The sequence below is a fragment of the Herpailurus yagouaroundi genome, unplaced genomic scaffold (assembly GCF_014898765.1).
Source record: "Herpailurus yagouaroundi ecotype Mexico unplaced genomic scaffold, PumYag 216, whole genome shotgun sequence".
In the NCBI taxonomy this organism is placed as follows: domain Eukaryota; kingdom Metazoa; phylum Chordata; class Mammalia; order Carnivora; family Felidae; genus Herpailurus; species Herpailurus yagouaroundi.
The window spans coordinates 541,383-564,921 of record NW_024412447.1 but is presented as its reverse complement, the minus strand read 5'-3'; the positions used below and the strand labels follow the sequence as shown (position 1 = coordinate 564,921).

Below are 23,539 nucleotides of genomic sequence, written 5' to 3'. Positions count from 1 at the left end.
GCGGGGGCCACGCTGTGGGCAAGTGGGGGACAAGCTGGGGCAAGCGGAGATAAGCTGGGGGGCAAGTTGGGGGGCAAGTTGGGGACTGGCAGGGGGCAAGCGGGGACAAGCAGGGGATAAGCTGGGGGCAAGTTGGGGACAAGCTGGGGAGCACGCTGGGGGCAAGTGGGGACAAGCTGGGGGACAAGCTGGGGGACAAGCTGGGGGGCACACTGGTGGCAAGCGGGAGTAAGCCGGGAACAAGCGGGGGGGCAAGCGGTGGCCAAGGTGGGGCCCACGCTGGGGGCAAGCGGGGGCCGTGCAGAGAAGGTGCAAACTGTGCCCTGTCACCTGAGCGTCCTCCCATGTTATCAACACATCACAATGAAAACTAGTGATGTTCCTCAGGCCGAACCAGAGTTGAGAAAAGGGTCATTCACTCCACTAACATTCCTTTTGGTCCCCATCAGGTGTGAGAAGACAGTGACTTGAAAGGTGGGTGGGGAAGGTGGTGGGCAGGGCCATGGGGTGGGCAGTGCTCCCCCGAGGCCAAGTGTGGGGGTGCTGGCGCTTAGAGACAAGAGGCAGGCTTGCCCAGGGGCACGGCAGGACCAGGTCCCGCGCAGGGCCTTGGGGTTGCTGGAGGCAAGCGGCACCAGTGAGGGAGGGGAGATGGGCTCACGCCTTGACTCTGGTGCTGAGTGGGGAGGGGGCTCTTGGTCGAGACCAGAGACGTGAGGGAACAGCAGGTTGTTAGGGCAAGGGGCAACCCGTATTTGAAAGATTTCAATCCAAAGCATCTAAACACTGAATAAACACGCATGTTGGAACCTAAGAAAATAAACATCAGCCGTGGGGAGAGTGGACTGACAGGTCTCTCCTTGAGAATATACCGAATAAACAAGACTCTCTTCAGGGTTCCGGACAGAGAAGCAGCTACTCTTAACCGCTTGATGACCGCGAGACATTTTACATCAGACTTGAACTTTTCAAATCAGTGTTGACAGGAAGTGCAAAGCAAATCCCTACTGAGATGAAACGTCACTGAATTGTGACAGGCCATTTTCAGATTAAGACGCAGGCCAGGAGCCACCTGCAGAGCGGGGTACCCGGGCACGAGATCTCCGCGCTGCCCACCGGAGCTCCCGGTCACGGGACAGCACGCGGCTCCCAACGACCGATTGGCACGGCCACCTGTCCCCTCCGTGCCTCTCCCACTCTTCATCCCCACGGAGAGAACAGACCCTGGGGAACTGCTGGGCACAACCTCGGAGCCCGACAGTCCGCCAGCACGTGTGGCCCCTGAAGGCCGCCCCACCGCTCTTCTAACCAGGGACAGGGTCCCGCCGCCGTCTCCGTCCATCTGGTCCACCCGCGCCTGCAGTCTCCGAAGCACAGCTGCCAGCTCTCGGAGCTTCTCGTCGTGGCCGTGACACTGTCCAGACAACGAGGCCACCTGCCTTTCCACCTCGCTCATCGGAAGCCGGGGGAAAGCCTCGCCGCCGCCCTACAACAGGGACAGCAAGTTCCAACCGCAACACAAATGGAGAACTCCGTCTGGCGTCAAAGAATCTGAAGTGCAGTTTTGAGTCAAAAGCACAAACCAGACACTGCAGTGAAAGGTCCCCTAAACGCTACGGATACACAGCGTGACGATGGCCGTCATCAGGGATTTTCCCCACGTGGGAGACATGGGGGGTTGTATTTTCTTCTTCATACACTCTGTATTTTCCAAAGTAGTAAACGCTGTTTTGTTTTGTTTTTTTTTTTAATTAAAATTAACAGAATGAGAAAATTTAAATAGGCGTTACCCAAACTATCTCCGAACGTTTAAGGAGCAAGTCTTAAGCCTTGCCTATCTGATGTTTAAACATACTTTCTAACACAGGGCAGGGCACCTGTTCCCAGCAGTACGAAAACCTACTGGGAGGACTACGGATGGGCAAGGCCGGAGAAGGGGGCTTCCTGGGTGGCTACCTCTGGCGGCTGGCTCAGATGGGGGGCATCAGGTGTGAAGGTGCCCTCAGGGATGTCCACCCCGTGGGTTCCGCGCGCACGTGTCCAGTTGAACACAGGAAGGCCTGACAGGAAGTGTCCCTGGCCACACAGGGACAGACCCGCACCTAGAAGAGGAGAGGGACCAAGCTGCACGCGTATGTGCAGACAACGCTCCGCACAAGGTGCACTGAGGTCCGCAGCCCTTTCCCCCCTTTCACCTTTACGTGTATCCGTTAATCATCTGAGGTAAGTAGGTCGAACTCTACTTACCTAGTAAAAGTAATAATGGAAGGAACAAGATTAAAAACTTGCAAATGTTTCGAAGGCACCTAGAAATAAAAAGAAAAATATTACCTTGGAAAAAGAAAGGGCAGGACCGCCATTCCATTTTACCTCTCTGCGTAATTTCATACCAAATAACCCCCCTCTTATCTCAAAATGCAAGTCGACAGTATTAGAAATGCAGTTACAGCTGTCTGTCTGTTTGCAAAGTAGGCTCCACACCCAACGTGGGGCTTGGACGCATAACCCAGAGCCCCAGCATCGCAGGCTCCCCGACTGAGCCAGCCAGGCACCCCCTCGGTGCCTACAGGGGAGCCTGTCCATAAAATGATGTCTCCTGGCCCATATTAACCATCGACTATATTCACTAACTCTTGGCATGCAAGGTGCCACGCAGGGCACTAAAGAGCTTTGGTCACTAGCCACACTAAGGTCACTGGGAGCCGGAGGAACTGCCCGGTCTGGCTCCCAGTCCTGACCATCCCCCTCCCGACCTGGGTCACCCCTGTACTCTAAGAATGACAGTGCCTTTCCTTTCTCACAGAAGTGGTCTGAAAGATTAAATAAAAACACGAAAGCACTTTGTAAACTATTAGGTGACACAGGGGTGCCCGGACGGCTCAGTGGGTTAAGCATCCAACTCTGGATTCCAGCTCAGATTATCATCTCACAGTTGGGAGACCAAGCCCTGCATCAGGATCCTACTTAGGATCCTCTCCCTCCGCCCCTTTCCCCCTCAAAGGCATGTGCACACATGCGTGTGCTGTCTCTCTCTCAAAAATTAAGAAATAAAAATAAAGTGATATAAAATAGGCAAGACATTAATATACTGAACTATAAAAATGTAAATAGAACATAAATCATTATAAAACATCAAATCAGGGGTGCTGGGGGCCTCAGTCGGTTAAGCGTCTGACTTAGGCTCAGGTCATGAGTAAACATTAAAAAAATAAACAAAGAGGGGCGCCTGAGTGGCGCAGTCGGTTGACTGTCCGACTTAGGCTCAGGTCATGATCTTGCGGTCTGTGAGTTCGAGCCCTGCATCGGGCTCTGTGCTGACAGCTCAGAGCCTGGAACCTACTCCGGATTCTGTGTCTCCCTCTCTCTCTGCCCCTCCCCAACTCATGCTCTCTGTCAAAAATAAATAAACGGTAAAAAAAATAAAAATAAAAAAAAATAAAAACAAACAAAAAAAAAACCCAAACAAAAAACCCAACAAATCAAATTATGTCCCGCAATTAGCACAAGGTCAGTATTTTATCATAAAAAATTTTTTAACGTTTATTTTTGAGAGAGACACAGTGCAAATGGGGGAGGGACAGAGAGAGAGGGAGACACAGAATCTGAAGCAGGTTCCAGGCTCTGAGCTGTCAGCACAGAGCCTGACGCAGGGCTCGAACTCACGAACCACGAGATCATGACCTGAGCCGAAGTCGGACACTTCACTGACTGAGCCACCCAGGCATCCCACAAAGTCAGTTCTTTAAAACACCAAGTTGAGGGGCGCCCGGGGTGCTCAGCTGGTTAAGTGTCTGACTCTTGACTTTAGCTCAGACCGTGATCTCATGGTTCGTGAGTCTGAGCCCTGCATCTGGCTCTCTGCTGACAGCCTAGAGCCCACTTGGGATTCTCTCTCCCTCTCTCTCTGCCCTTCCCCCTTTGCTGTTTCTCTAAATAAATAAATTAAATAAATAAAGAAATGTTTAAAAACAAACAAAAAACATTGAGTTGACATGATACTGGTTTTCTTACCTTGTAAGAAGAAACACATTCAGCCAAGAAATCAAAGTAACAAACTGGTACCATCCAATCCCTAGCCACCAGAATATTCCAGAGGCTGCCTTCCCTAAAAGAGAAAACACCAAACATTCTAAAGAAATGGTCTTCGGGAAATCAAATTCCTAAATAGACAGTTTTCGTGAAGGCCAAAAGAGAGCACAAGGCAACGTGCAAACAAATATCACGTAAGTGTGCTTAGATGAAATTAGGGATGGCGCACATTAAGACGCCGATCGTCACGGCAGGAATATCCATACAGTCGAACACAGGGACGTCATAAGCACAAAGCAATATGGAATGCTGACAGAGCCACAGAACGATGATAAAAAGGGGAAACCCCAAATGCATGCATTCTCAATTACAGTTAACTCAAGCAGCTAGACTTAACACGGGACACGACACAGAGGAGAGACGAAGACGCTCACACACCCTCACACGCCCGAGAACACGGTGTGTTAGCACTTCTACGCAACCGAGAACGAAACACGTTATGTCAAGGATCAAAGCACGTAGCCCTGAGACAAAACTTTCATCTGGTTAGATCAGTCATCTCTTGCAGGCGCTAGCTGCCCAAAGCCCTGGAGAGAGCGCTAACGCAGAGAGCCAGGACAACCACCTGGAGCGACCACGGCCAACCAAAGGAGTGACCACAGTGTCTTCGACACAAACCATCCGGAAGCTCCAATCCTCTGCAGCATCTGTACCGAGGGGTGACCTGTGACAGACAAGATGCGTGCAAGAGGGGCACACTCAAAACTCACACCGGAAAAGCAGCTCCCCGTAGTTACAGTACAAGAAATTCCCACTGGGATCCATTTTACCAAGACTCTCAAATCAGTTACATCAAGAGCCTCTTCTCAAGGAGAAGAAATGATCAACTATTTAAGTCCGAGCGAGATTCTGAAATTCAATTATGAAACGCCGCCGCGTTCACTTCCTCCCAACGCAGGGAAGGCAGACTCCCCTACAGAGAGCCCTGAGGGTGGCGGGCAGCCACCCCCACGCCCACCGCTGGAGCTAACAGATAAAATCTGTGGACACCAGCAGTTTAACGTGCTCTAGGTGAGACCACGGTGACTCCAAAACCATAGACTTGGTCTTCACTTGATCATTCCACAAGTTAGCACTTCCTAGTGAAAAAGTATTTTGGAATGACAGACGGCAGTACCACTGGGTAACAGACTAACATGACAGACTTTGGTTATCAAACACCACGCATCACATAAGGCAGAAAAACTGCTGAAAGTTATATACGCATTTGCGCGTTGACTCCTGACGCTGTTAATTCCAACATGCCTGAGAGGAAAAGAAACGTCGTTGAACAGGAGTTCTTAATCTATCATTTTATGTTTTCACTGTTAATACAGTACAGTTAATACTGTTAAAACTGTATGTTTTCACTGTTAATACAGTTAAGAGGCCATTACTTTTGAAGTTTAGCTTAAAAAAAAACTCTAAAAAAGGTGCCCCTTTAGCAAGAAACTTAGGGGCGTAAGTCAGAAAACACGTCATTGTGCACGTACACCTCCTTGCCGCAAAGGCTCAGGACACGGCGGTCACGGGAGCGATGCACAGGGCAACGGCTCCTGCTGAGCTCCACCCGGGAGGACGACCAGCCTTTCTAACCCGTCGTGTCACCTCAAGCAAGTTACTTCCCAGACGTTTAGCCTGCACTCGACACGTTCCAAAGGAGCTTTCCGACAGAGACATTCCCTGTATTTCAAGCTAAAGTCAGTACTCTTCCTGTCAGTTTTTACAACACAAACAAACAAGGAGCCACAGCATTTGCGAAGAACATGATAAGAACAAAACAAAAAGGTGTGAGACACAACCTGCGTAAGAAAAGACGTGCCAAATGGCCCCCGCCACCCTCTCTGGCCTTGAGGACCGCAAGCGGATGTCTGTGTGCGTTTCAAGGAGCTTCTTCCCCTCACAGCCATCGCCTGTGGGTGGTGGTGACAAGCAGTTAATTTGACAGATTACCACGCAGACCTGGTCAATCTCGACTGTGCACAACAATGGCGGTTTGCAAACATTAGGAAACTCAATTATGCAGGAAAACATATGCACGGACATGTCACAGCAAACGCAATCTGGGGCTGCCGGCGCCTCTTACGAGGGGTCGGCCCGCGCTAACCCGCGAGGGCTGCGCGCCCGGGGGGCCGGGGGGCCGTGTCCACGGGTTCGCGCCACCACCTGCGGCAGCCCCCGCCAGTGCCCAGCGTCCCACCCGCGGCGCGGCCATACTTACACGGGGACTCCCCGTTTACACTGACGCGGCCGTCCTCTCTGAGAAGCCCTCCTACATCCACTGTCCCACAGTGACCGGAAAGAGCTGCAATACACGCAAAAAAGGCTCAGAGACGCTCGCGGAGGCGGAGTTCGGGCCGGAGGGCACGCGAGGCCAAGCACGCGGGGCCTCGGGCCGGCCCACGGCGCAGCCGCGCAGGGGAGGCGGGGCGACGGGGCGTTGCCAGGGAGACACCCGTGCGCGGGCCCCACCTGGCCGGGCAAGGCACCCACAGCCAATGCAACAGAGACGGACCGGCCTGCTCAAAAACGGCCGGAGACCAGTACCTTCTAAGTGCCATTCAAATAAGCTACTTCTGCCTTCAAGAGGGAATACGAATCGAAAGTGGAGTACGTTAACTTTTTACAAAGTGACTTGAAAAACATTTAAGCGCTGGTCCGCTTTCAGAAAACAGAACCAAAGCAGCACATGTTAGAGAGTTCCACAAGCCCCTTACAGGAAGACCCGAACAAAGCACGAGAAAGTCCGCGGAAAGGGCGTGAGAGGAGCAACGTGGATAAAGCGCCACGCAGGAAAAGCGGTGTTTTCTCCACCTTGAAAGCATGATTAGGTGGAAAAAGGAGGAAAAAAATTATTTAAATACCTTTTGATTCATGGCTTTTTGACTTATAGCTTTTTGATTCACGATCTTTTGATTCGTAACTTTTCAATTTGTAATTTCCTGATTCATAATTGAGCTTCATTAAAACCACTCGGAAAAGGTGGGCTAAGAATGACGACAGGGATGACGAAGTGTCCGTGGCCAGCCACAAAATCCTATCCGTGTGGAAAGAGGCACCGCCTATTGAAAAACCGTGAACAGAGTTATTTCTTCCCACAGGGCCAACATCTACTCCCCTGAAAAGTCAGAGAGCCAAATTATGCATCTCGGGAAGAGCAGAACCAACTCTTCAAAGGTACATCAGAGAGGACTTGGGAAAAGCCCTGACGACAAATGTCACCGCCTCGCGTGCCACGTGTCACCTCCTGACAGAGGCAGAGCGACACGGCAAACCTGTAACGGCGAGCCCAATGCCAGATCTCTGGCCCAGGCGAGCCTGCACAAAACAGCCAGTCTGAGGTAACTGCACCCCAATTCTGCTGACGTACACCCCAAATCTACATACTGCTCGACAGCCCCTCCCTTAACTGGCCTCTGGCCCGCCCAGTTCACTCTGTCACCTGCCTACAAAAGGACCATCAGATACGACCAACGGCTGCAAAGATGCCTGCGCCAGAAACCACCGGCAAGAGCGCCTGGGAGGAGCAGTTAGATTCTGGAACAACTAAGCCAGCAATCCTCAGCGGTCCTCTCTGCTTTTTATCAGGGCCTAGAGCTTCAGAAGATACGACGTGATCTCTGCTGTGTCCATCCTATTAACCTAAAATGTGCAGGGCGATGGTCTACAAGTTCCAGTTGCCGGAACTCTGCATTCCTGACAGCTCCCCTCACACGGAGACCCGGTGGCAAGGCCAGGGCCTGCCCAGAAGCGCTTCTGAGACCGGTCCCCGTACCGCCCGGTCAGGGGCCCTTGCGCCAGCGTGCGGCAGGAGGCCAGCTGGGACTGCTGAAGTCTGGGTGGGTGTGATTTTAAAGAAATAAGATGAGGTGGTTTTTTTTTTTGGTTTTTTTTTTTTTTTTTTTTTTTATGGAGGCCATTTGTGGCCTAGAGTCCGGTGCCAAAAGCACCGTGGAACCCGTGGACCGTGGTCGGTCCCCACTCTGCTCACTCTCCTGTTCTACGCTCCAGTGAAAACTGGCTACAAAGCTCCGTACAAAGAGAAAAAACTTACTGAGAGGTAACACGTAGTCTGGTTCCCTGATAATCAAAAACACTGAAACTCCATTTTTTACCCACCAAGTTGGCAGAAGTTTAAAAGGAAAAACGGAGCCCTGGCGAGAGCACACGGGGCGGGGACCCGCATGCTGCCGTCCTGGGAAAACAGTGCGGGTCAGTCTCTGGGGAGTCAACTGGAGAATCTATTTCAACTGAAACTGCACATGGGGGCTCCCGGGTGGCTCAGTCGGTTGACCATCCGACTTCGGCTCAGGTCATGATCTCACGGCTCGTGAGTTCGAGCCCCGCGTCGGGCTCTGTGCTGATGGCTCAGAGCCTGGAGCCTGCTTCTGCTTCTGTGTCTCCCTCTCTCTCTGCCCCTAACCCACTCGCATTCTGTCTCTCTCAAAAATGAGTACACGTTAAAAAAAAATTTTAACCTGAAACTGCACAAAACCATTTTCTTCCCAGAGTGACATCAATGTAGGAAGTGCAAGTAGAAACGGGTTTTAACTACTTAATTGCTAACTGTGGCATCTTCAGGACAGAGGCTTCTCCTGATTTAGGGTCCAGCCCTCGTGTCTCAGCTGCCCAGCTCAGGGACGGCGCCTGCAGCTGGCCCACCACAGCTGTGTCTTCACTGCATCTGCTCGCTTGGTGACAGCCACACCCCGCCTGGTGGCTCCGCTGCACTCACCCAAAGGAAGCAGGCATTTAAGTCCTTCTTTCTCTAGAGCCTGAGGCTGGTCCAATAAGCAAAATTCTGCTGTAAGCCACCACGACAAGTGACAATTTTTCAGAGCAGTGACCTATCTTTAACTTCTACCTTTTGTTGGGGGCTTTATGCGTTGCCTTAGGCAAGACAGAGACTACAGAAGAGTCTGTTTCCAGATCCCCTGGGTGCTTCCCTGGGAACACAGGAAGGACTCAGGTCAGCCTGAGGCCCAGGAAGGCCCTGCGGGCGCTAGGCTCCTCCCAAGCTCCCAGCTTCCTAAGGGGACTCCAGTCTGGCCCTCTGCACGCACCCTGCTCTGGAGAGGACCCTGCTCTGGAGAGGACGGCTGGATGTTCCAAAGGAAAGACGTCCGAGCCTTTTAAATGTAAAGCCTTTTTGATGTGAACCACATCAAGGGTGTACTTCACCCGAACCTCAAAAGGTCCAGTCCTCAGAACCCACATGGCTCTGCGGCCTCGAACGCACCCGTTCTGGTTTTTCCACCGCACGGAAGGATCTGCCCACGTACACACATAGGTACGCAGAAGGAGACACACCCGAAGAACGCTGCTTTTAAAGGGATACAAACAGAAAAACCTGAATGTCCGTCTGGATACGAAACTGATGAACTAGAATTTGGCACGTGCACCTAGTATCATAGAGCTGTCAGAAATCAAGTCACTCTCACTTGGCACATAAAATGAAGAAAGATGCACAGCCATACGCGTGCATTTAAGACAAAACAGAGCACGTAATTCCATAGGTACAAAAAAGCAAAATTTAGGTGGGAGTTGCACAACATTGTGAATGTACTAAAAAATGCCATTTAGGGGCGCCTGGGTGGCGCAGTCGGTTAAGCGTCCCGACTTCAGCCAGGTCACGATCTCGCGGTCCGTGAGTTCGAGCCCCGCGTCGGGCTCTGGGCTGATGGCTCAGAGCCTGGAACCTGCTTCCGATTCTGTGTCTCCCTCTCTCTCTGCCCCTCCCCCGTTCATGCTCTGTCTCTCTCTGTCCCAAAAATAAATAAACGTTGAAAAAAAAAATTTTTTTTAAAAATTTTAAAAAAAATGCTATTTAATCGTCAGCTGTAAAATAGTTACTGGTTAATTGTTTTTTTTCAACGTTCTAATTTAAAAGAACAAGGCAGGTGATAAACACAGAAGCCCGAAGCAAATAAAAATGTGTTTTCTCCACAAAAACATTCAAGACCAACTCAACGAGAAAGTGCAAGGGACCCCCTGTGGCGACTACCAGACCCGCACTGGCTCCTCCATCCGAGCGGAGCTCGGGCCGCTGGCCCCTACCTACAGCGTCAGGATGAGGACGGGTGGCTGTGGGTAATAGACACACGTGACCTCTACTATGCTACGAGGGAGGGGCCATCCCCACTAGTATGTAAGCACCGTCGCTGCACCAGGCGATGGCTGTGGAACGCACTTCCACTTGAAGAACGACGTTGTGTTCCACTTGGTGGGTGACAGCGGGCTTCAAAATGCAGCCTCAATGTAGCCACACACACAGCACCTTTGATGGTGACACAGAGTTCAGTCAAGTGCCGGGCTTTCCCCCGGATGGTGAGCCCACAGGAAGTGGCGTGGCATCTCGGGGACAGCGCCCTGGAGGCACGATACCCGGGTCCAGGTGCTAGCCCCGTCCCTTCCCAGCGAACTTCCTAAGCCAATGCCTGGTGCGCCGGTCTAGAAGACATGCATGGCCACACTGCAGGGGGCTGCGGCGCAGGCCAGAGCACCAGGGGCGGAGAGCGCCCCGTGACACTGGCTCCACAACCCGGAAGGTCCAGGAACAGAATCCTCGTGTCTGTTCGGCCCCTCCCCCTCCCCTTCGACCTATTCTGCTAGGTTAGAGCCAACAGTGTCAATGACCTACAGTAGACAAAACCAGAAACTTGAGCCACAGGGTAAGATGCTAAAATGGGAATAACTCTCAGTCCTGGGACCATCCTTCATTACCTCAAAACAATCATCTGAAAAGTACTGCGTGCCCTTACATGCGGGGCACAGCCGGGAACATGGTGAGACACAAATGACGGGCCACCCTCCTGGCCACTGGCCCTGCCCTGTCCTCCCGAGAAGGACCTCGAGTCTGGCCCAGCATGTGGGCACTTGCATTAAACAGAGGAGTGGTGGGGGCGCCTGGGTGGCGCAGTCAGTTAAGCGTCCGACTTCAACCAGGTCACGATCTCACAGTCCGTGAGTTCGAGCCCCGCGTCGGGCTCTGGGCTGATGGCTCAGAGCCTGGAGCCTGTTTCCGATTCTGTGTCTCCCTCTCTCTCTGCCCCTCGCCCGTTCATGCTCTGTCTCTCTCTGTCCCAAAAATAAATAAACGTTGAAAAAAAAAAATTTTTTTTTTAAATTAAAAAAAAAACAAAACAGGGGAGTGGCGGAAAGCTGGGGAACAAGGCCATGGCTCCCTGGCCTCTCCATGCTGGAGGTGAGCGGGAATCACGGGGCAGGAGTCACGGACGGAAGCTGGCCGGGGATCTGCAGCCACGCTCCCCTCAGGGACCCGGGCCAAGAGTAGAGCCGGGAGTGCCGGGCCAGGAGGAAGCCCACAGGCCCGCCTGGAAAAGCCACGCAGCCCTGGCAGTTCTGAGAGGCAGCCGAGCGCCTCCAGGGCCACCTCCGAGGACCTCCCTGTTGGAGCGGGCGCAGCCGGGACTCAGAACGGGGCCCACCTCCACCGGGCGAAGGGCCACTGCCTCCCGCGAGGGCCTCCCCCAACGACTGCCCCCGCCCCATATTCCAGCCGAACCGTCCCTGGAGCGGAAGTAACGGCACAGATCACAGAACACACTTTGCTCATCTCCTGCACATAAGCCCCCGCGGCCGTCGAGGCCAAAGCACCACCACAAAGCTGTTCCCGCCACATGTGGGAACGCCTATGATCTCGTGGGAAAATAAAGTGGCCGCATGGCGCCACTACGGTTTCAGGGAAGGACTCTTCTTTGTTCACCCGAAGTTCAAATTCACAGAACTTCACGTACTCCTGGGTATAAAACTACAAGCCACAGAAAATGAATTTATTCAAAGAGGACAAGGAAGAACAAAGCTAATTTGGGGCGCATTTCTTTTTTTTTTTAATTTTTTTTTCTATGTTTTATTTATTTTATTTTATTTATATTTGAGAGAGAAACAGACAGAGAGCGAGTAAGGGAGGGGCAGAGAGACAGAGACAGAATCTGAAGCAGTCTCCAGGCTCCGAGTTGTCAGCACAGAGCCCAACGCGGGCCCTGAACCCACGAACCGCAAGATCATGACCTGAGTGGAAGTCAGAAGCCCAACCGACTGAGCCACCCAGGCGCCCCTTGGGCGCATTTCTTAAACTTTTATCACACGGTTTTGAATTCAAGTCAATGACAGAAAGTAGTGTGGATGGATGCTAAAAGGCCTACAAAAGTAGGGTTATGTATATATATCTTAAAATATTCGGACATGCAATCTTTTTCTAACCTTTGAGAGAGACAGACTCACGTTTCTGACTCTCGTCCCTCGAGTATGTTCCCGACGACAGTCCGTGGGCAGTGGAGCGTGCCGTGAGCGTGTCCTTGTGCTCAGAGAGCAGGATGCAGTCTCTGCAGGTGTAGCCGTTGCTCCTGAAAGTTTCTGCTGCCAGATCCCCATTTCCCTGAGCGGCAGCTTTATTTCCCCCTGAAGTTTTCAGAAAGTAGAGGGAACCTGTTTATCACAACCTGCAGATACCTACAAAAACTTCCATCTTGAAAAGTGTATTTAAAAAAAGAACTGAAATAATTACCTTTGAGATCTCCGTCATCGTCAAGACCTAAAACACACACACATACGCGTGTCTGTTCATGAGCTCGAGTTATCAGAACAAAAGCCACACACACAAAAAGTAAAGGTTACAATGGTTAATATGTCGGCATTTTGGCAACGGCCAAGATTCACTTCCTGAAATGCCTACAACTAACAGAAACTCCTCCAGACATATGCAGACGCCATCTTTTGGTTCCAGGAGAAAGCACATCTTTGCAGACAGCACACACCTGTACACGCACACCTGCGGACCCCAAGGGCAGACACGGAGGAGGGATCAGGGGAGAAGAACGTGCTCCCTCAAGCACCGGCAGGCAGAAACCTCACCGGTGGCGTCCACCCCCTGTGCCGCCTACGAGCTACCCTCGCCAGCTGAGCGCCAACTCCCAGGCTTGCCCGAATTAGCACACAACATTTTGGGAGCTAATCTGGATCTCCTCATCTTCTCAAAAGAGCCGCCGTGAACATCCAGTGGACACAGGCAAGCAGCCACGTCCCTCTGAAAGCTGCGGCTCCCCGTGGCCATCACACTGTCAGCGGCAAGGACCAGGTCACACCGTTGCTGCCTAAAGTCAAGAAGGCTCACGAGCCCACGCTGCTTTCCAGTGTCAAGACACCCACGTGGACTGCTTCCCAGTGACTCGAAAATACTGTGTCTGCCTGGCTGCTTAGAGCTGTCTGAACCTGAAACCACACTGGTGAACCTCTGTGACAACTGTACTCAGCCAGCCTGCACAAGTAATGCCCTTAGCAGGAGAGTTCTCAGGCTACTACCAGACTGCTTCAGCTTCCACGTCACAACAGACGCTTCCACGTGAGCGCGGCCAGCAGAAGCGGCAGAGGGAAGCCGTTGCCCGCATTCTGTATTTGAGTCTGGAGAAACGCCTTGAATCTTCTAGGAGCTCCTCCCACCCTGTACAGGGCAGAGGGACAACCTGGCCCGGGACTTCCCTCCTTCGCAAGACAACCTGAGAACCCAACAGCAGCCAACTCACCCCAGAAGTGGTCCACTTTGGTTTGCTCACGGATCAGAGACTCATCCAGCACAGAAGGCCGCACACAGGCCGCGCCTGACAGCGAGCCGGTGCCGCCCTGGCCCACGGCCGAGGACACGACCCGCCTGGAGGCATGGTGGACACTAAAAGCCGGCTTGCTCGCACTCCTGCGCTGCTTTGCAGTTCTAAGAAGAAAGGAACACAAGGGACAAGTTGACAGGCTTCTCAGAAATACAAAACGATTACATTTTACCGATACAAAATCTTTAAGAACGTAGTATTTTTAAGGCAACGTTTCCTTATGTCTTCTCTGCTGTAATGAAACGCTTATTAACCTGCAACAGGAATCCTTGAGCCAGGGTCCCAGAGCTGCTTCTAAAATTGTACATACAGGACAGTTTTCAGAGTATGCTGGGCCCCATGACCCCAAAGTGATTAAAACTTAAAATAATCTAATAAAATGACCTAACGATAAAAATTATGATGCATAAACTGAACCCTTCTGCTTTTTAGAACAAGTGTGTGCACAGACACGCACATCCTGCACTATTTCAGGGTCCCCGGTGAAGCCGGCCTTGCATTAAGGACAGCGAGGAAAGGCTGTAACCTCATTTCTGTCCTCCTGTTTGGCACAGACAACAAAGCCCCAAGCACCGAGCTGGGGCAGGGAGAGGACCTCCCTCCTCAAGGGAACGAGCAGTGGGGGGACAGGAACACAAGTCTGCACGCGAACACAGCACATCAGGAAACCGATCGTGGCATCGCCCGGCGGCAGAGAAACAGGCGGGCCGAGGCCAGGCAGCTGAGGCCCCGTCTCGCACGTGGAGCCGACCGGAGCCCTCGGGTGCGCTCACGACCACTCATGAGCCCACTGAACTGCGGGCCCATCCTCTAACCAACCCACAATGAGTGTGAGGCACGTGGGAACCTTGGCAGGGCACCTGGCTTCAAGCTGGCCTTTCACCGCCTCTTCTAACACAACCACCCCATTCCTGAGTGAAAGCCGACCATTTCCATCGGAGACTCATCATTCTGACGTGAGCAACAGAACACGATCTTTAAATGGCACAAAGATCGTGCACTCTGCTTCTTCTTGGCCACACGCGTGGTGGTGGGCACGTGCAAAGCTCAGGAACCGAGTGAACATCGTCAAACGGCTGGCCGTCATGATGCATCTGTTAGTTCACACAGACTTTAATACACAGACCTGGCTGTTAACCATGCAGAGCTCATCCACGGTGGCCACAGTGCCACGCAATCGTCGGGGGAAGGCACCCCTCGGATGACAGCAGAGGACAGCCACATTTGGCTCCCGCTACGAGGCCGGCCGTGCGGACGGGCACTGCGCATGCTCCAGGGTGTCCGCGCCCCTGCCCGAGTCTGAGTACAAACACAAAACTGGAAACCGTGGCCTGCACGAGACCGTCCACACCAGACAGGCCACACGGTCCAGAATTAGGTTCAGTCCTCACCGTAGCACAGCGACGACAGTGTGAGTCTCCCGTGTGTACTTAAGTGCAAGAGTGTGGTTCTACAGACCAAAAAGCTGGTACGTTTGTTTTAATGTTGTCAGAGCGTGCGCGGGTAACAAGGAAGACAGTGCTTACCTGGCCGCTCTGTCCTTCAGGGAGGCAGTGCTACTGGCACAGGAGTGAGCGTCCCCAGCCTGGCCGTCCTCCGTGGCACAGGCTGTGGTGACCAGGCGCAAACTGCGGCGGGACATTCTTGGAGAATCGAACACAGGGTCCAATCTGTGCTCAGTCTCAAAAGTCAGAGCATCAGACGAATAACTCGAACTAGAAGGAAAAAAAACTCGTCAGAGGTAAATAACGCTGACGGAAGTTTCTGAAACAAACTGAATAATGAACGGGACACGTAACAATCCAGTGCAAATTCTGAAAAATAGCCATGACTGCGTGATGACTTTTCTACAAAGCCGAAGTCACCACAGACGCTCTGGCCACACCCTCTGTGAAATAAATCCCCAGGCGCCCAGATATTTCACTCTAGAGCTGGCCCTAAGAACTGCCTCAGGACACGCTCATAAGAACTCCACTATGTGGACCTGTGTCAAGATCACTGAAAATCAGAATGCATTTACAATAGACTCCACGCCTGACACAGCAGTTCAGGAGACAGTGACCACACGGCATCTAATCCACTGTGAGGAGAAACGCGAACGGCAAGACGCTGAACCGTAAAGCCACTTTGCGTCTAACTCACCATAAAGCCAGAGACAAGCTCATGACGAAGTCACTTCAATACGCTTCCGTGGAATCATCTTAAATCAAAAGATACATTGTTCTGTGTCGTTGGCAACTTTTTCTAAATCAAGAAATATTAACCCACAAGGAGGCATCCAGGAGGCCAAGGGAAAACCACTCCTGCCTGGGAGAGCAGACTGGGCGTAGGGTCTAAAACTCAGCAGGAACCAGGAGTCTCTCAAGGAAACCAAGAAGGCTAAGGGCATTTTAGCCTTATGTTTTATTAGAAAAATATTTTCAGGATCACGTTTACGATAAACGTATTAGACCAGGTGTGTCTCTGAGTGGTCAAGCTAGACCACGACAGAAACGTGTGGAAGCAAGCAAGCGGCCAACGTGCACAGACCTCCACCTCCCAGCCCACCCCACGGGCCCCGGGGGCTCCAACGTGGGGACACTACAATACTGTACAGTGTGGAAGGGGTCCCGGCTTTTCAACACAGAACCTGGGGTGCCTCTGCCAGCAGAGGGCGTCCCAGATCCCTGTTAGTGTCTTTAGAAAGACCCCAAGCAGACGGAAGTACAAGAATATTACAACGGCAGACGATAGGAACTGTCCATCAGCAGGGGAATGGTTCAATAAACTGGGATATGTCCGAATTCTAGAACACTGTGAGGCTGTTAAAAATCATGAAAGATCTGCATACACTGTTAAAGGAAAATATCCTAGTATCATCTTATTTATGTTAAAACCAACTATAAAACAGAACCACATGGGGTCAGTAGAGCATGAGACTCTTGCTCTCGGGGTCATTGAGTTCAAGCCCCACGTCAGGCCTAAAGCTTACTTAAAAAACAAAAGAACCCCATAAAAAACCCCAGAAGCACGTATTCTCATACATACAGAGGTAGGTAAAGTCATAGAGACCTGGAAAGTTCTCTTCAAACTGTTAACAGTGGGAACCTTTGGGGCTGAGACCAAGTGGGGCAATGGGTCCTTTCAGTCTGGACCCACCTGTCTGGTCACACCCAGGGACGCTCGTCTAATGCATTCGGTACCCACGCCTCTGTCAATGCTGTAGTCCGGGGACCCACCCTAGCAAGTGTGCTGTTAAGGTACTTTATTCTAATACTAGGATAGAAAAGGAGACGCCAGAAAGACCCCAAAGAAAATAACAGACTGAATCCTTCAGAGCAGCTTTTAGTTCTGTTCCTTCATCAATCAAATGTCGTTTTAAAAATATGCTACCTAGGGGCGCCTGGGTGGCGCAGTCGGTTAAGCGTCCGACTTCAGCCAGGTCACGATCTCGCGCTCCGTGAGTTCGAGCCCCGCGTCAGGCTTTGGGCTGATGGCTCGGAGCCTGGAGCCTGTTTCCGATTCTGTGTCTCCCTCTCTCTCTGCCCCTCCCCCATTCGTGCTCTGTCTCTCTCTGTCCCAAAAATAATAAACGTTAAAAAAAAAAAAAAATTAAAAAAAAAAATATGTTACCTAGATGCACTTAAAAAACTTTTTTTAATCTTTATTTATTTTTGAGAGAGAGAGCATGAGCGGGGTAGGAGCAGACAGAGACGGAGACACAGAATCCAAAACAGGCTCCAGGCTCTGAGCTGTCAGCACAGAGCCCGACATGGGGCTCGAACCCACGAACCATGAGACCATGACCCGAGCCGAAGTCAGACACTCAACCGACTGAGCCACCCAGGAGCCCTTAGATGCATGTTTAATTAAAAGGCCAGGAAAAAATCTACCACCAATGAAAGCTGGAAAATACGGACACGCGGCAGCCACAAGGCGCGAAACAGGGCAGCGCCACGGGGCAGGTGGTCCTGCCTCCCGCCAGAGCCGCGCGTAGCTAAGTGGTCATAAATGAGCAGTTCGGCCACTGGGCAGGGGTGAATGGGCAAAGTGAGGCCCACAAGGGGGCAATTCTAGGAATCTGACCAAACCTCCACGGGTCCGAGTTCTGCTGACCTGGGTGTGTGACCCCAGTGGCCGCCCATCTGACCCCTGACCCTTCGTCACCCACCGGCCGGGATCCTCCACCAATGCGGTCCCTCAGCTTCGCCCGGGGCTCCAATCGGGATTATGGTCACAGCACCCCCACCCGGCGACTCCCCTGCCCTGTCGGTGCTTCAGTCCCGGCTGTGCCCCTGGATGGTGCCGACGGCTGCACGCCCCCGAGCCCATGGCCCTCTGCACCAGTGGCGCTCGGGTGCCACCCCTGCCCCGGCAGGCCTCCTCCCTCCCGCCTCACCTCCTCCTCTGGCTCCTCAGCAAACCAGCCACACCAGAGAACTGCGGACTCCTCTCAGGGGAGCCTATGAAGGACCCACGTTCAGACGGCCCTTCCTCCTCCTTCCGACCACAGCAGACGTGCCACCCTAACGCCCACCTGTGCACTCTGGACCGGATCTCTCCCAGTCTCCAGAAGACCTTCTCCATCTGGTACCTCTTCTCTCTCCGAGCTCTTCAAACTCCCTGTGGTGCCCAACCATCAGCACCTAGACACTCACCTGTCCCCACGGTGGAGAAAAACGACCCTAAACAGAGCCGGGCCCTTTCTCCTCCCAACCAGCCACGCTTGTTGTAAGAGTTGTCTACACTCACTCCTCGACCCGTTTCATTCCGACTCCTGCCCCCGTTGCTGCTGCCTCTGCCCATGGCCTCCCACGGGGCTGAATTCACGGCCCGTGTCCCAGTCCCACCACTTTGGCACGGGACCCACCTTCTCGAAATACTCTGTTCTCTTGGTTTCCGTGGCAGAGACCGCGGCGCACTTACGGGAGGCTGACACGGTCAGACACGGACTTTCCCGGCTGCCGGCCTCCGGGGCACGGGCTGCCACCTGACCTGGGTCTCCTCTGGTTTGTGTGTGTGTCAGGGGGCGGGGGTGAGGCGGGGGGTGGGGTGGTGGGGAGAGTGGGTCTCGATGGGCTTCTGGGAAAGTCTGCCTCTTGCCCAAGCAGTGTCCCTGTGGCTGCATCCCCATCGTGTGGGGGGGCTGTGGGGGCTCCTCAGCGGTGGCGTGGCCCAGCCGCCAGCACTGGGCAGCCTCCGCACACCCTCAACAGGAAGGAAGTGCGCAGTCATGCCAACAAACAAAACCTGGGACTGATCGAACCTCCGCACCTAACCACTGTCTCACAGGAAGCAAATAGGTACTATGGGAAAATCCTGCTTAGGCTCACTTCAAGCAAAACTGAGGATCTGGTAAATTGGAGCACCGACTGTCTGGTGTATTACAGAGATATCAGGGGTTATTTTAAGTTACCAGGGGCTTTTTGGTGTGATACTTGTATTTTGGCTAGTTGTTTTTAAAATATCTTTTTTTTTTATTAATTATTTTTAACGTTTTATTTATTTTTGAGACAGGGAGAGACAGAGCATGAACAGGGGAAGGGCAGAGAGAGAGGGAGACACAGAATCTGAAACAGGCTCCAGGCTCTGAGCGGTCAGCACAGAGCCTGAGGCGGGGCTCGAACTCACGGACCGCGAGATCGTGACCTGAGCCGAAGTCGGAGGCTTAACCGACTGAGCCACCCAGGCGCCCCATGTTTTTAAAATATCTTTTAGGGGTGCCTGGGTGGCTTAGTCGATTAAGCGCCCGACTTCGGCTCAGGTCATGATCTCACACATCGTGGGTTCGAGCCCCGCGTCGGGTTCTGTGGTGACAGCTTGGAGCCTGGAGCCCGCTTGGGATTCTGTGTCTCCCTCTCTCTCTCTGCCCCTCCCCTACTCGTGCTCATGCTCGCTCTCTCTCAAAAAATAAACATAAATAAATAAATAAATAAATAAGCAAGCATCCTGTGAAGATTTGCTTCAGAACAATCCACCGGAGAGGGAGGGAGGGAAGGGGCCCAGCGCCAAACAGCAGAAGGTGGGAGGAGGCACAGGGGCTTATTACCACCACCACCCCTGACTTTCACCTAACAGTCTCCACAGCAGGAAAACATTTCAGTTAAACAAACGGACCGACCAGGATGGTGGCGGACCCTCCAGGTGGGTACTCAGGGGCTAAGGGGGAAGATCGGGGCGGGGCCAGACAGCCGTGGGCCGGGGTGCAGAGTCCCCAGAACTGAGGGGAAGGACCGGCCCAGGTAGCCGTGGGGCGCATGCGTCAAAGTGGGGCTCGGGACGGGGGAGGGAGGGACATGCAGTGAGGTCAGGTGGCTTCCGGTAGAGCCGAGTGGCACAGGCAGGTTTCAAAGACGGGGAACACAGCGGTGACGCAAGTGGAAAGACCAGAGACAAACAGGCAGGGGCAGATCCCCTCCCGCCGCCCCGGGGGCCGCGGGGCCTCAGCCGTGGGCTCCATCCACCACGACCGCCGGACACTCGCCTCGCGACCCGCCACCCGGCGCCCGGTCCTGCACTACACGCGGCTGCCCAGACCAGAACCCGCCACCCACAGACCGCCCCGCTGTCCCCGCCCTCCCCTCCTTCATCTCCACCCCAGCCGTCCAAGCTGGGCCGGGCCCCTTGTACAGGCCACCACAGCGTCACACCTCGGGGCCCGCCATGGTCTCCCGGCCGCCCCCACCCACCCTACCCACCCCTGCAGGCTGCAGTCCCTCCAAGCACAAGCCTGGTCACGCGGCTCCCGGCTTAACGCCCTTGCCGGGTTCCCAGTGCCCTCCAAGTCTAAGTTCCCAGCACGGTGCACCAAGCACACCGGCCGCCTCTGCCCCTTTGGTCCGCCCACACTTCCGCGTCTACACCCACATCTCACTGGAGGAGGGCCGCGTGCACCAAAATTAGCCGGGCGACTTTCCCGGTGCAGAGACCCACACGTGTGCATTTTTAAAAAACTGTATTTAAAATAGGTTATAAAAGCTAAAAATAATTAACCGAGAGTAATTATTTTTATGCTCCACAATACAGAACAAGGAACAGTTTTGAGTTGGCCCACTCCCTTTGTTCTAACATATTTCAGAACTTTTGACAAAAACAGTCAATGATCTAGAATCGTGAATAAAAACGCAATCATTCAATGTGACGTTTGACTAACACTGTTAAAAAAACAGTTAAAAACGCTGCAAAAACATCTTTGCCAGGGGCGCCTCAGTGGCGCAGTCGTCTGAGAGCATCTGACTCTTGATTTCGTGGGATTGAGCCCCACGTTGGGCTCCATGCTGAGCATGGAGCCTGCTTATGATACTCTCTGGTGCATGCGCCCTCTCTCCCCCCACCCCCCCGCCTCTGCTCTGCTCAGGCACTCACTCTCAAATGAAGAAACAAAAGCATCTTTGTTAAAATACCTTCCGATTTTCTTAAGTTTTAAACTATATTTTTCCCTTTTAGAAGACAAGTCATTGAAAAAAATTACATGAGCATTTTCCTCGTGTGCCTTCAAGGTCTTTCCAGAACACGACAGGTGTTTTTTCTTTTTCAAAAATATTTTTAAATGTTTATTTTTGAGAGAGAGACAGAGACGGAGCACGAGCAGGGGAGGGGCAGAGAGAGGGGGAGACTCAGAATCCCAAGCAGGTGCCCGGCTCCGAGCTGTCAGCACAGAGCCTGACGTGCGGCTCGAACCCGTGAACCACGAGATCACGACCTGAGCTGAAGGTGGACACTTAACCCACTGAGCCCCCCAGGGACCCCCACAACAGCTTTCCTAACTGCCAAACCCTAACCCGCCCGGTAGCGTATTTTCCTTTGGCACAATCCCCTATTTTATAATCCATTTGAATAATCACTCCTACTTGGTGAACTAGACATGCAAAGGGCTACTCAGCAACTCTTCGACTTAGCCGTGAACTTCAGTATCATGTCAGAATAAGAACTGAAAACCTCGCATCTGAGAAAAGCCGTGTTCTTCAAACCTCGGGCTTCATCAAAATTCCGTTTAGGATACCTCCTCTCAAAGGCAAATCATTTTCCAGGTTATTTCTACTAACTTTAAAATACCCAGCCATCGGTTTAAATCACAAAACCCTACCCATAACCACAAAGATTTATTCTAGAGACCGCAGCCACTTGGGCGGGGTCCGAGACAGCAGTACATTTGCAATGACTCATCCCTGAGTCATCAGAAATGTTCGGTTTTCAAAACCACCTCACAATTTCCATGTCAGTTTAGCAGTTTTGCAAAGCCATAGTATGATATAAACTCCGTAGAAATGTTCACTTTCAGAAGACAGCGTGTGGCTGCAAGCAGCAGGAAGCGCCCACAAATCCACGGCATCCAGGGGCAGGAGGCGACCGGGAGGGCGACGGAACGCAGGCACGCTCACCTGAGTGCGTACGTGTAGCCAGTGTTCTCGGGCGCACACTGAGGAGGGGTGTACATGTGGAGCCGAGAAAAGTCCATGGTCACGGTCTCATACTGCAGAAGGTGGGGGAGAAAGCAATGCAGGGTGTTAGGAGGGTAGAAACACAGAGAAGTGCTGTCTGTCACAGCCAACCCACGGCACATAGTCGGTGACCAAAACGTCACCACCGAGATTTTAGTAAAACAAAGCTAGTCGTTCTTTGTTTTCTATTTTTTAGACAAAGGAGACAAAATCTTCTCATCGCTGCAAACCCTTATGTTAGGCGTAGTTTCCTACAGCAACATACCCTGGGAGTCAAAGGGGAAACCTGAGATCAACTCACTTATAGTTATGAAAATTGGTGCACTTTCAGAAGAATACAGAAAGTGACTCAGACCCTTTTCAAAATGTATTTTTAAATTCTTAAAGGTGTCAAAATGTTCTCTTTCTTATGTAGTAAGTTTTCGTTGTTGTTAACTAAAATAGATGGGATTCTTGGGGCACCTGGCTGGCTCAGTTGGAAGAGCATGTGACTCTTGCTCTCAGGGTTGTGAGCTTGAGTCCCACGCTGGGCTTAGAGATGACTGAAAAAGGAAAACAAAACAAAACAAAACAAAACAAACTACCTAAGAAAAAAATAGAAGGGATCCTTAGTCCCCAGTCAGACACTTATCACAGACGCTGACGCTTTTCCAAGCACCTCAGAACCAGAAAACTGCAGGCTGATCGACACACGAGCTCAAGGCACTGCTTACACTTTTATTTTTCCCCAAAAGAACTTTTTTTTTTTAAATTAAATAGTTTTAGGGCACCTGACTGGCTCAGTCAATAGAGCGTGCGACTCTTGATCTTGGGGGCGTAAGTTTGAGCCCCACACTGGGTGTAGAGATTACTTAAAAGTAAAATCTTAAGGGGCACCTGGGTGGCTCAGTCGGTTGAGCGACTGACTTAAGCTCAGATCATGATCTCGAGGTTCATCGCGTTCGAGCCCCACATCAGGCCCTCTGCTGTCAGCGCAGAGCCCGCTTTCAAAAAAAATAACAAATAATAAAAAATAAAATCCTAAAAACACGTTTTGAGCACCCTGTTTTTCAGATTGTCATCTAAACTTCCCTGGAATGACTCAAACTTTCCTCTGGCTAAAAATATTCTCTCTCACACACACACTCACCACACACCCACACACACTCCAAATTAAAAAAAAACAAAAAACAAAAAACACACCTCATAGTAGTAATGTGAATCATAACCCACTGTTGAAAAATCTAAGGAAGATAAAACTAAAAATACAGACCAGCCTGGACAAAAAATACTTACGTGTAAATGACTGTCTCCTATAAACCAAACCAAAAGTACTTCAATTCACACCATTTTCTAACAATCCAAATATTCTTTAAAGGATTAAGAACCACAGAAATAAAAAGCATTGTTTATGTTATAAAAATTGTACTGTGCCTACTAATGTCAACA

At 51.9% G+C, this 23,539-nt stretch overlaps 1 protein-coding gene and 1 long non-coding RNA gene across 16 annotated transcripts in view; one reads left to right on the top strand and one right to left on the bottom strand.

Annotated features, from left to right (window-relative positions):
* Positions 1-23,539, bottom strand: part of SUN1 (Sad1 and UNC84 domain containing 1) — a 53,451-nt gene that overhangs the window by 16,370 nt on the left and 13,542 nt on the right. For 3 of the 15 annotated variants that reach the window (XM_040455675.1, XM_040455671.1, XM_040455685.1), the window contains exons 2-14: positions 22,052-22,143; positions 15,218-15,406; positions 13,611-13,795; positions 12,596-12,622; positions 12,292-12,489; positions 6,933-7,130; positions 6,290-6,373; positions 5,871-5,981; positions 4,655-4,753; positions 4,012-4,105; positions 2,248-2,306; positions 1,957-2,102; positions 1,310-1,486 (exon numbers count right to left, since the gene is read on the bottom strand). In XM_040455675.1, coding sequence (XP_040311609.1) covers positions 1,310-1,486; positions 1,957-2,102; positions 2,248-2,306; positions 4,012-4,105; positions 4,655-4,753; positions 5,871-5,981; positions 6,290-6,373; positions 6,933-7,130; positions 12,292-12,489; positions 12,596-12,622; positions 13,611-13,795; positions 15,218-15,406; positions 22,052-22,128 — 1,644 coding nt within the window. In that variant the 5' untranslated portion in view covers positions 22,129-22,143. Of the gene's footprint in view, positions 1-1,309; positions 1,487-1,956; positions 2,103-2,247; positions 2,307-4,011; positions 4,106-4,654; positions 4,754-5,870; positions 5,982-6,289; positions 6,374-6,932; positions 7,131-12,291; positions 12,490-12,595; positions 12,623-13,610; positions 13,796-15,217; positions 15,407-22,051; positions 22,144-23,539 lie in introns of those variants that run through there. The other 12 variants (XM_040455672.1, XM_040455676.1, XM_040455673.1 and 9 more) reach the window with 12 other exon arrangements.
* LOC121017475 (uncharacterized) lies at positions 5,666-22,597 on the top strand. Its single transcript, XR_005784771.1, has 3 exons — positions 5,666-5,772; positions 13,370-13,373; positions 22,587-22,597. It is a non-coding gene; the product is annotated as an uncharacterized LOC121017475 (long non-coding RNA).